The 12,156-nt window shown below is 48.9% G+C and overlaps 1 protein-coding gene across 6 annotated transcripts in view; it reads left to right on the top strand.

Moving 5' to 3' along the window:
* Positions 1–5,247, top strand: part of ACTN1 (actinin alpha 1) — a 106,748-nt gene extending 101,501 nt beyond the window's left edge. For 2 of the 6 annotated variants that reach the window (XM_043472374.1, XM_043472371.1), the window contains 4 exons: positions 935–1,015; positions 1,522–1,587; positions 2,747–2,905; positions 4,469–5,247. In XM_043472374.1, coding sequence (XP_043328309.1) covers positions 935–1,015; positions 1,522–1,587; positions 2,747–2,905; positions 4,469–4,627 — 465 coding nt within the window. In that variant the 3' untranslated portion in view covers positions 4,628–5,247. The remainder of the gene's footprint in view (positions 1–934; positions 1,016–1,521; positions 1,588–2,746; positions 2,906–4,468) is intronic. The other 4 variants (XM_043472376.1, XM_043472373.1, XM_043472375.1 and 1 more) reach the window with 2 other exon arrangements.
* The last annotated feature ends 6,909 nt before the right edge of the window (positions 5,248–12,156 follow it).

Here is a 12,156-nt window from a genome sequence, read left to right as displayed (position 1 = left end):
TGCACTCGCTGAGGGCAGCCCCGGCCCCAGGGCCCTGGAGGGCACTGCCCAGGGCATGGGCCCACTTCCTGGGCAAGTGAAGAGGAGGAGGGGGAGGGAGGAACTGCAGTCAGCCTGCTCTGACTCTCCACCACCCCAGGCTGGCCTTAGAAGCTGTCCAGGTGTCCCATGAGCATCCCTGGTTTCCTGGAGAGAGCTCGTGTTGTGGGTGAAGAGAAGCCCTCAGATCCGTGACCCTTGCTCTCCTACCATGAGGAGTCACCCCCTGGGGGCAAGGCTGCCATAGCCTCGAGGGAGGACCTGCTGTCCCTAGCTATGGGGACCATCCCCTGCCTGCGCCTGGGGACAGAGCAGAGCCTCCCGTCTCCCTGCAGCCCCAGGGGTGGCCTTTCTGACCCCTGAGAGAGGTGTCAGAGTTACCAGTCCTCCTGGATTCTCATCCAGTTTTGCGTGGGCTGCCCCTCCCAGTGCCTTGGGGCTTTGTGGTGGCCACAGGGGGTGGGAGCATGGGCTTGGGTGCTGCCCACCACCCCTGCCTGCTTCACTGCCCTCCAGGCACCTGGGTGGGTGGCGTCCTCCTGGAAACCCCGCTCAGGGCATCGGGGCTGGAGGTGGGCTGGGCACTCTTCTGGGGGAGCTTCTTACCCCCATGGCTCACCATGCTTCCCTCCGGCCTGCTCTCCCGGGGCAGGACAGCTGCGTGTACCGGGGAGAGGGTCACCCTCTGGACCACGTCCGTGTGTCTAACCTTGTGCACTTTTATTTCCCTCCTCCCCCCGCCCCTCCACCCTCCACTTTCCCCATCCGCATGCCTTCATCCCTGTCTCTGCCCACACACGCTACCCTCCACTGGGGCATGGCCCACCCCTTCCCCCTCACGGCCTCCACCTCCCTGGCACCGCATGGCTCGCTGGCTGGCGCACGGCGGCCCCAGGATCACTCCGGCACGCTGGGTCCCGAGGAGTTCAAAGCCTGCCTCATCAGCTTGGGTTATGATATTGGCAACGACCCCCAGGTACTCGCCTCCTGCATGGAGCACGCTCAGGGGTGGCGTCCGGGGCGAGAAATAACGCGTTTCTCCTTTTCTCTTTTCTCTCTTTTCTCTCTGTCTGGATCTCCTTGCCTCCCCTTTCCTGTGGGCCGCGGGGCTCGTCTTCTGCTGTCCCTGCCTGGCCCCTGGCGGGCTCCTCCTCCCACTACTCCGACCTCTGACCTCTGACCTCTGCCCTCGGTTATCTTTCGTGGGAACCTGCGCGGTGCCCACCTTCCTCTCTCCTCGTCGCGCTCCATCCCGTGGACGGATTTTTGCATCTCCCTGCTCTGTCTTCCTCCTTCCTGTGGATATCTTCCCCGGATGTGTATTTGCATCTCTTCCTCCTATGTTCCTCTCCCCTTCCTGACCGCCCCCCCCCGCCCCCCAAAACCATATACCTCGACCTCCCCTCTGGCCATCTGTGCCCTCTTCCTGGCCCTCGGCCGGCCCTTTCTCCTCCTTGTGTCTTGATGCCCCTGGCCCCACAGAAGAAGACAGGCATGATGGACACGGATGATTTCCGCGCCTGCCTTATCTCCATGGGTTACAACATGGTAATGTAAACCCCACCCTCTGCCCTGGCGAGGGGCAGCCAGCCAGCTGACCGGAGAGGCTGAGTCCTGGCCATGGCGGGCTGCAGGCCCTTAGGCTCAGGGGCTCCCCTCCCTGGAGGGGCCTCAAGATTCTGATCCGTGGGGAAGATGGTGTCCTGAAAGGGCTGGGCCCCAGCTGCAGGGCCTGTGTGCGTCTGGGAGACCTGGCCTTCTCTCTCTGCCGGTTTCTCTTTTGATATTTACAATGGAAGTGGGTTTTTTTTTTTGCTCCCATCGTGGACAGTGGGGCTGACCCCAAGGCTGCTGGGCAGGACGGTGCTGGGCACTCTGGGTGGGGGTTGGTTCAGCTGCATCTCACGTGAGGCCTGGAGAGTTCCACCTCTGTCCTGGTGATGACTTCAGCCAGGCCTGCCACCCCTTTGCTAATTGCCCCAAGCCCCTTCCCAGCCTTCTCAGCTGCCTTGCCCTCATGCAGGCCTTCTGAGCGGGGCAGGGGCCTCAGCTGGGCAGCCAGGCAACTCCTGGCCTACCTTGCAAAGTCCAGAGCCCTTGGGCCACCCAGCGCAGGAGCAAGGGCGTGGGCTTTAGAAGCAAGGAACCTGGGAATAAATCCCAGCTCTGTCATCCCCTGCTTGGGGGCCCAGATAAGGTGAGGGGAACACTGCCAGACCATCATAACAGTTAAACAAAGCAACTCAACGTGAGTGCTGTGCTGTGTCTGACACATAGAATGTACAGTGTGGTGGAGGCCCAAGTTTATGTCTCAGCTCTACTACCCGCTGGCTGTGTGACCTTTGGCGAGTCACTAAACCTGCCTGGGCCTTAGGTTTCTCCTCTGGAGACCTGATGAAAATAATAAAATAAGTACCTACTTTGTGGTTGTGAGGAGGATTAAATGAATTTTATAGAGCACCTAAAATAGAGCCTGGTGTATAGTATATGCTGAGTGTTAGCCATTGCTGTCTTTAGTTATCGTCCATATTATCATTTTTGTTCCAAGAGGAATGCAGGCATCCGTAGAGGGTGGGAAGCCGAGACAACTCAGGTTAGGTCAGGGGCCCACTCTGACAGCCTCAAGCACTTGGAGGCCCCAGAGGCTTCAGGTCCATAGAAAGAGGAGACTGTGGCTGACAGGCCTGGGATTGGCTTTTCCCTCCAGGGAGAGGCAGAGTTTGCCCGCATCATGAGCATCGTGGACCCCAACCGCCTGGGGGTGGTGACGTTCCAGGCCTTCATCGACTTTATGTCTCGCGAGACAGCTGATACAGATACAGCAGACCAAGTCATGGCTTCCTTCAAGATCCTGGCCGGGGATAAGGTGGGTATGCTGTGATGTGGGCATCATGCGCAGGTGGACTGAATTGGAGGGGAGGTCGTGAGCAGCTCCACTGTTCCTTCTTCCCCACCTGAGCCTCATTGCTGTCTACCTCTACCCATTTCTGTAACATTTGGGCATCAGCTAAGAGGTTAGGACACAGCATTAGCTTAAGGGAGCCCCCTGTCATAGACACTGCATGTCATACTTATGATGAGATACTGGTGATGAAATGACTGGTGGTGGAGGGCAGTCCAATCAGACGGAGTATGTGAGTGGGTGATGAAAGGTCCATCTGGGAACTTAAGACTTCAGCCCTGCATCATTCTGGGCACAAGCCATGGCATGTAGATGGGAAGAAGGAAAGAAGCGTGTTTCTCATTTGTCTACTCTAAGCAGCAGTCAGCTTCAGATTTCCAAATCTCCCAAGTTCCCTGCACTGCCAGGCCTGACAGTGGGAAAGTAGGAGCATCCAGGGGGATTGGGGGGCAGAGGGGTCTAGAGGTCAGATTCCCTTTCTGTAAAATTCATAGGCTAATCCTTACGCCATCTTTCCTTAGCCAGTAGGGAGAATAGTTTCTGAAATGTCTCAGTCTACACTGAAGTAAAGACTGAAGCAACAAAGAGGTTCCTAAAGCTCTTACTTACATTTGAGGACACCTTCTTAGAGTCATAGCACTTTGGAGCTGGAAGGACCCTCAGAAACCACCTCCTTGAAGTGACTCATTTAGTCGAGGAGGTCTCTGGGGCCCAGAAAGGGACCTGGTCTCCTGACTCTTGAGGTGACTGGAGGGCCAACCTCTGTCTCCTTCAGACTGGCTCCTTAGGAGACTCTGGCAGAAGTCGGGCGAGTCCCTGAATGCTTGCGGAGCCTCAAACTCCCCAAAGATGCAGGTTCCAAGTAGATTTTGATGGGCAAGCCCAAGACAGGGAGGAAGCAGACACCCCAGACTGGGAACCAGATGAGCTGGGGGAAGGTTAAGATATCTATCTGTGGCAGTGATGCCCCAAACTGGATGCTCCTGTAATTTGCAAGAATTGTGTGACCTTCTCAGAGCCCAGCTGAGTGGGTGTGGGAGTCCTACTCTGTTTCACCAAATACGGTGTTGCTAATATTGTTCCAGCCTGTGGTTGGTGCAGGCTAGAGAGATACATGAAAAGATTATAGGTGCAGTTAGCTCTTGGAATTACTTGGGAACAGGCTAAAGCAGTGAAGTGAAAAGCATAAGGGGATTGAGATATATGTTATTTAAATATATATATACACATATATGAAGAAGTGAAGTGAAGTGAAGTCACTCAGTCGTGTCCGACTCTTTGCGACCCCATGGCCTGTAGCCTACCAGGCTTCTCCGACCATGGGATTTTCCAGGAAAGAATACTGGAGTGGGTTACCATTTCCTTCTCCAATAGATATGTATATCATATAATTTATTTATGTATATGCCTGATACTGGTATGTGTAATGTACACGTCAGAAAGGGGGCGGGGCAGGGTATCTCACCTCCTGAGTGAGGTTCCCGACCTCCGCGCTTTGCGGCCGCCCTGAGCGCATTCTTCCCGCAGAACTACATCACGGTGGACGAGCTGCGCAGAGAGCTGCCGCCTGACCAGGCCGAGTACTGCATCGCGCGAATGGCCCCCTACACCGGCCCCGACGCGGTGCCCGGTGCTCTGGACTACATGTCCTTCTCCACGGCGCTGTACGGCGAGAGTGACCTCTAACCCGCCCCGGCCGGCCCGCACCCTCGCCCCGCCCCGCCCGCTGTGCGAGCCCCGCCCTGCGCCTCCCGCCCTGCGCCTCCTCTCTGCCTCTTCTCCTGCCCGGGGTTTGGTTCCACGCTCTGCCTCCAGTGGGCGAGCTGGGACCCGTGTGGCATCCAGCCTCCCTGCCCGTGAAGTGACAGTTTACAAAATTATTTTCTGCAAAAAAGAAAAAAAAGTTACGTTAAAAAAAGGTAAAAAAAAAAAAAAAAAACCAAAAAAACCACATATTTTATTATACAAAAAGTATTTTTTTCTCCACCAGACTTAAATGGAAAAGAGGAAGAATTAACTATTTGCACCGAAATGTTTTGTTTTGTTGTGACATAGGAAAATAACCAAGCACAATGTTATATCCATCCTTTTTATCGATTTTTTTTTTCTTTCTATCTGTACCATCTGCTGTATTCATTTCTCCAATCTCTTGTCCACCTTGACGTGGGAGTGGGAGGTGAGGGTAGGGGAAAATCCTGTCAAAAGGCACATTGGTGCATGTGTGTTTGCAAGCTCACTTGTCCATGAAAATATTTTATGATATTAAAGAAAATCTTTTGAAATGGCTGTTTTCTTAAGGAAGAGAATTTATGTGGCTTGTCTTCTCATTTTTGAAGTCCAGAGGTGTATGTAATTACCCTCTTCATCAGTACACACTTTTTGCCCCCCAAATACTGCCTATTAAAAATGGTCAGGACAAAATTGACAAGTGTGGACAACTTTGGTCCTATTTGGCACACACTGTTAAAGCAGCAACACTCCCATGGCAGTTCTTTGCTCCTTGCTTACTGTTTTCCAAAAGAGCGCATGGGATCAAGGATGGTGTTGGGGCATCTGTACCACCTCTAGTATGCTTTTGACCTTGGCACGTTCAACCTTCTACTTCTGTTTTGTTTTCGAGAAGAAAACATGGTTTCCTCACAAGGCTCCTGTGCATTGAAAATAAACCCCACCTTTGTTTCCCACATCATCAAACAACTCTGTGACATCTACATGCCCCGGTTCCTTGTATTTTTGCCGCAGGAGATGCTCAGAAAGTCATCTCATCCCCTACTCTTCAGACTGTCCCGGAGGCAGCAGCTGTCCAGCCTCACCCGGGAGGCTGTTGGAAATGCAGGCTCTCGGTCTACCCCAGATCCTCTCATTAGAATCTGCCTTTAAGCAAGGTCCCCGGGGATCTGTGTTTCTTAGGTTTGTTCCTCCTTGCCTATCTCCTCCTGGAGGCTTTTACTCACACTACAGGCAGCGAGGACTGCCAGTAACGGAATCATAAAAGTGCAGTGATTTATAGACATAATTTAGCAATGGAAGCTGCAGGTCTGTGTCCCAGTTCTAACTGTGTCAAGGAGTAAAGCAGTTTGGTGCGGCAATAACAGGGAGTTGAGTCTGTGGAGTCTGACGGCCAAAGTTCAAACCTACAACTTCTATTTCCAAAATGGGTAAACTGGACACTACAGTTCTCTCATCTACTAACAGGAAATAATAGTGCTGCTGGAAAGTTGATGCTCTAATATATAGAACTCCTAAAGTATTAGTGCATATAAATGTTAGTTGTGGTCAATCCTACTTTAAGTTTTAAGGGATTCGCTTGAAGGATCTTTTTTTTTTTTCATTTATTTTTATTAATTGGAGGCTAATTACTTTACAAAATTGCAGTGGTTTTTGTCATACATTGACATGAATCAGCCATGGATTTACATGTATTCCCCATCCTGATCCCCCCTCCCACCTCCCTCTCTACCCAATTCCTCTGGGTCTTCCCAGTGCACCAGGTCCGAGCACTTGTCTCATGCATCCAACCTGGGCTGGTGATCTGTTTCACCCTAGATAATATACATGTTTTGATGCTGTTCTCTTGAAACATCCCACCCTCACCTTCTCCCACAGAGTCCAAAAGTCTGTTCTGTACATCTGTGTCTCTTTTTCTGTTTTGCATATAGGGTTATCATTACCATCTTTCTAAATTCCATATATATGTGTTAGTATACTGTAATGGTCTTTATCTTTCTGGCTTACTTCACTCTGTATAATGGGCTCTTTAAAAGAGAACCTTTTAAAAAAAATAAAATAAAAGAGAACGCTTAACATGATATAAGTCCCCTCAAATAAGAAGACTAAGACTGAATTGGATAATATTGAACTGGGGCCAGAGATGACAGTTTTTCAGTGTAAGCCCCATTTGTTTAAGAATTAGTTCCATGAGTTTCTGGAACACCCACTGCCCTGGGAAAGAGGCAAGGCTATTCAGGAGAATGGACATGGGGAGAGGTTGGCTTTTGCTTTGGGAACCACAATTGCAGGTTTTCCCACTGGCTGGCAGAAAGCCGTACCTGCTCAAGGTGGGTCTGCTGTGACAGCAGGTTGGTGGGGAAGACTGTGGTTTAAGAGTTGAGGAGAAGGAAATTGTTCCAACCAGAGAGTTTCCTAAACTCAGGGTGTAAGTGCATTAATAAGCCTCAATTTTCAGGGACTTCCCTGGTGGTCTGGTAGTTAAGACTCCAAGCTTCCACTGCAGGGAATGTAAGTTCAACCCTTGGTCAGGGAACTAAGATCCCACGTGCTGTGCAACATGGCCAAAATATTAAACAAAACCCCACAGAAGCTCCCTCAATTTCCAGAGGTATGATCAATCTTTAAAAGAATGTGTAAGAGTCATTTGAACAAAGTGTGTTTACAGAGTTATTCCACAGTCTTCAAGAGTTTTGAGTTTCTCAACATTCAAGGGTGCTTATATGTGTGCAAACGACTATAATTTTCAATCCGTTAAAGAGGTAAAGTCTTAAAATTTCATTTCTCAAGCTTTTAAGCTCATCATGGACATCTTGTTTTATTGATAATGTAATTTTTCTGTAAAAATAAAAACACTCTTCCGTGTCCTAATCATTCATACATTTAAACAGATTTAATCCTCCAGAACAACCCCATTTGCAAACTTTGTTAAATCCCTTTAAATATTTTAAACATATTAGCAAGTTTTAATCACTCTTTTCAGGACATCAGACTCCCAACCCAGGCAGATTCAAATCCAAGCTGCAGAGTTTCACTCAGCACAAAGCAATTGAAATATTATAAATGCAGTAAATCAGGTTCCCTGGAGCAGTTCAAAGCTGTTTACTAACAATTCTCTTAGACCTCAAAAATTGAAATTACACGTCTCATTTCAGTTACACATTTCAGATGAAAAATCACAAAGCTGTTATATGCTGGGTTCTTCTATGTGTTCAGTCACCCTAACCCACTCGTTGTCATGATGCATACAAAAATGCTGAACACCACCAACGTTTTAGTACTAAAGAGTTTGATTTATGAATATGTCATCTGTTTTAAGTATTTCTAAAGGGGTGATTTCAAGACCCTTTGCTACTTATTGCTGGCTTTTGGAGTCAGAGGTTCAAGTGATACATATATATATTTAGGGAAATACCACTAAGAGGAGTCCTCTTCCAGTCTTTGAGCTCTGTGATGGGCTGAATAATGGTCCTCACAAGATGTCTGTGTCCTAATCGCTTGGATCCTGTAACTATGTTACTTTACATGACAAATAGGACTTTGCAGGTGTAACTGAGTTAAAGTCCTTAGTGGAGACATCATTCTGGATTATCTGGGTGGGCTTTGATGAATAGTGAGGCAGCAGTGTCAGAGATGTGATGACGGAGGTACAGTTGGAATGACATGAAGCCAAAAGCCAAGGAACGCACTGTCTTCTAGAAGCTGGAACAGGCAAGGAGATGGAAGCCCCCACTTAGAGCCTCAGTGGGAATGCCCCACTGCTGACCCATTTTAGGTTTCTGAACTGGAAGATAATAAATTCGTATTTTCAGGCACTACATGTGTGGTAGTTACTGCAGCAATAGGAAACTAAGTTGCTTCATCACCCAGGCCTCTGGACAGGCTGGGTGCCCCCACCCTGACCCCCCCTACCCCGATGTCAGTGACTTGTGTTGTAGGCTTGAGGCTTTGGCTCAACCACCCCAGCTTCAGAAGCCTGAACTTGCAAAATGTCAGCCCTGGGGAGGCTCCCACAGGTACTCACCAGAACCCCTAACCCTAAGACTGCCAATCTGCAGAGGAGGGAGACAGAGGCTTCAAAGCTCTGAAACCCCAAAGGGCCAGAATGACTATGCCCAGTGGGGGTGGTTTCGGGGGTGGGGGGAGTTGCTGGTTAGTGGCGCTGGCTGAGGGGCTGAAGGCTGTGGGCTTAACCCCTAATAACCCCTAATGGGGTAGGTGACCTCACATGGACAAGAGTCCCCCAAGGTCACAGGCTGTTCCCTCGCCCCCAGACCAGGCCAAACTTGGGGGGACAGAAGAGAGGTAACAGCAGCAGCACTGCCAGCAAAACCATTGAAAGGCCTGGTCCACATGCGGTGCCCTGCAGGGTGGCACTGGAGAGGGACCCCTTTCACACCCGATGCTGGGGAAACCCTGATATTGGAGCTGGAAGCCCATGTCGAGGCCGAGATGGCCCAGGGTTTACGGGACACTCAGACGTGGTGGGATGGAGTCCTTCAGCTAAATGAAAGCTCTAGGGGCCACTTTGTGACCATCGAGGCTTTTGAAGCTCCAGGAGAGGTGGGGGAGCCCCCGTCTGAGCAAGCGCAGCTCAGGTGCTCCTGTGGGACCTTTTGCTAGTTATTGGACACCTTGCCAGCTTAGAGATGAAGGGGAAATGAGACTTCAGGGTGTCTCCCGCACCCAGGACCCAGGTTACAGCCCAGCCTCGGGTAGGGACTGCCCACAGGCCCCAGGAAGCCCTGGATAAGCAGTGAGCCTGCCCTCTATCTCAGCCCCTCTGTGTGGGGGCTTCACTCCTCTCCCGGGCCTAGCTTTCTCTGGTCATGACCCCCATGGTGGGAAAGGCCAACTCCACATGCCCTAGTGTTTTCCTCTAACAAGAGGCCAGTCCCTGTTCCAATTTGCAGGACCTGCCTGGCCCAGCCTGGCCTGGTCTGACGCGGTGATGCCTACCAGTCAGTGGATGAGGCTTGTGGCACTGGTCAGGCTGGGTGGGACAGATGACCCCCAAAGTGGCCTTATGAGGGATACCTCAGTTCATCATCAACAATCTCTGAGATTGGGATGCAGCTTACAACCGATCTCACTTCAGAGTTAATGGTGTCTTAGCTACTACTGGCCAGGTGGCAGTCATGACCTCCAGTCATGGCCTGCTCTTTAGAAGTAGGAAAGTGAGTCCTGGTTTCGTTTCAGATATCCATTAACACCTTCTAGTAAGATCAAGCACCAGGATCAAAGCCTGAAGAATGGGTATACAGAAAGACAATCTAGAGGTCCTAGCAGAGCTCTCTCATCAAAAGCTGTGCTATTAAATGCTATGGATTAAAATGGTGTGTGGAAAATGCACTTGAAGACTCTGGCAAGGAATTCAGAGGAGCTGGACTCTGCATTTGAGGAAGTTTTAGCAAATTTGTTTTGCTCGTCTCTGCACAAGAGTGATAGATGATAAAAATGTTTAAAGACTAAAAGCGTTTTCGATAACTACATTGTTGTTGTTTAGTCTCTAAGTCGTGTCTGACTCTGCAACCCCATGAACTGTAGCCTGCCAGGCTCCTTGGTCCATGGGGTTTCCCAGGCTGGAGTGGGTTGTCATTTCCTTCTCCAGGGGATCTTCCTGACTCAGAGATGGAACCCACGTCTCCTGTATTGGCAGGCAAATTCTTTTTTTTTTAAATAGATATTTGAAATACAACTTTTTCCTGCTTCTAAATAAAAAGGAATGAGAGTGACAGTAACACAAGATTCCACCTCTCAGTATTGTCTTGTGACTATAGCAGTTTTATATTTGAAACTCAAGGAGGAAGCAACTGTATTCCAAAAACACCTAATGTACAGATCCGAAAAATGAAGGTGTTTTTTAACTGCCACATTCACTCCGAAGCCCATCCATTTCCCTCAGCATCCAAAGAGTAAGCACATGTTCTGCTTAGACATATAAAGTGGCGAACACACACCACTGACATCACAGGACATTGCCTGTAAAACTAGACTTCTGACGATGGGCTCAGCTTTGGTTTCTCACAGGTCATTGTTTTCATCCAGGAAAGGAGTTGTCTGAGCAACCTCTAGACTGCACTGCCAAGGCTGGGTCCATGACTACCTCTGGCGGGTGAGAGCAGGCACAGCGACAAATTCCACGTTAGGGCCTGCGATCAGCCTTCTAGCAAGCCCGAGGGAGGGCCTTTCAAAGCTTTTCTGCCTACTTTTGGCAGAAATGTCACAGTACCTAAGATTCTCCTTTTGGTGGAAGGCAATTGACTTTGCCTTAATCTTTCTGTCCTTACTATCTACTTTGTTGCTACACAATATGATGGGGATTGTTCTCACACACTCGAACCAGATTTCTGTGCCTGTTAGGCGTGTTCTTGTAACTCCTGATGTTACGTCAAACGTTCTAATGAGACACTTACTTTGGTTATCACAGCCATCTCTTAGTCAACCAAATTTCTCCTGACCAGCTGTATCCCATACATTGAACTTAATAGATAGATCCACTGTTGGTATGGAACACAAGGGATGGGACTCAACACTCAAGGTAGCTACGTACTTCTCAGATTCACCAATCAGATGACGTTTCACAGATGTGGTCTTCCCAGTGTCACCATCACCAACCAAGTTTGAACGAACTTGGGGTTCTTTCTGGGCAGCCATTGCAATGTTACTTTCAGATATCTATTTGACCTAGTCGGCAGGCAGATTCTGTACCACTGAGCCACCAAGGAAGGCCATCAGTAACTACATACATTAAACAGAAATAAGTTTATAATTAAAGAATGATAAAGCATTGTGTCACAGTTTAATTGGCTACATGTTTTCTTTCTTGATGTTTATAAAATAATGGAGCATCTTATTAATCTGATTGTATTTAAATCCAATAAAATATGGTCCACAAAACGATTACCTGTCAACTCTCCCAAACCTTCTGGATTCTACTTTTGATGAGACAACAAAAGAAAGATTCATTGGAGATTGGTACCAGGGGTTCAAAGATTAACTGGGGTTGGTACCAGGCTCTCCATAAAGAGCAATATATAGAGATGTCTCAGAAAGATTCATCCTAAACTTATTCTCTGTAATTTGGCAAGCTAAGAGATCACAGGCAATGTAAAACATCCATTCTTATCACTGATTGACATTTGCTTTCCTATCACCCCTCTCTAGCATCTTCCATTTCTAATTATATTTTTCTCAGCCATCTTCATGAGTCCTACTTTTCCAGCAGAAAGTACAGGAGAGATTTTGCAAACACTTAATACCTGGGAAGCTGGCTTCTGAAAGCAAGATATTTGAAAGACGGTTTGTGAACACTTGTAAAAAGATACAGTCATCCCTGGGCACAGCCCAGTTCCATGAATAGCAGATGCTGCTTGACTAACATCTTCTATCAGGGTTGGTACCAGGCTCTCTGGATAGAGCGATATAGAGATGTCTCAGTCCTTGTTAAAATTCAGACAAGCAGCGTCTCCTCTGTTCCTGATGGG

Source organism: Cervus canadensis, chromosome 6, assembly GCF_019320065.1.
Source record: "Cervus canadensis isolate Bull #8, Minnesota chromosome 6, ASM1932006v1, whole genome shotgun sequence".
In the NCBI taxonomy this organism is placed as follows: Eukaryota; Metazoa; Chordata; class Mammalia; order Artiodactyla; family Cervidae; genus Cervus; species Cervus canadensis.
The sequence above is the reverse complement of the archived record's forward strand: the minus strand, read 5'-3'. Positions and strand labels throughout refer to the sequence as shown.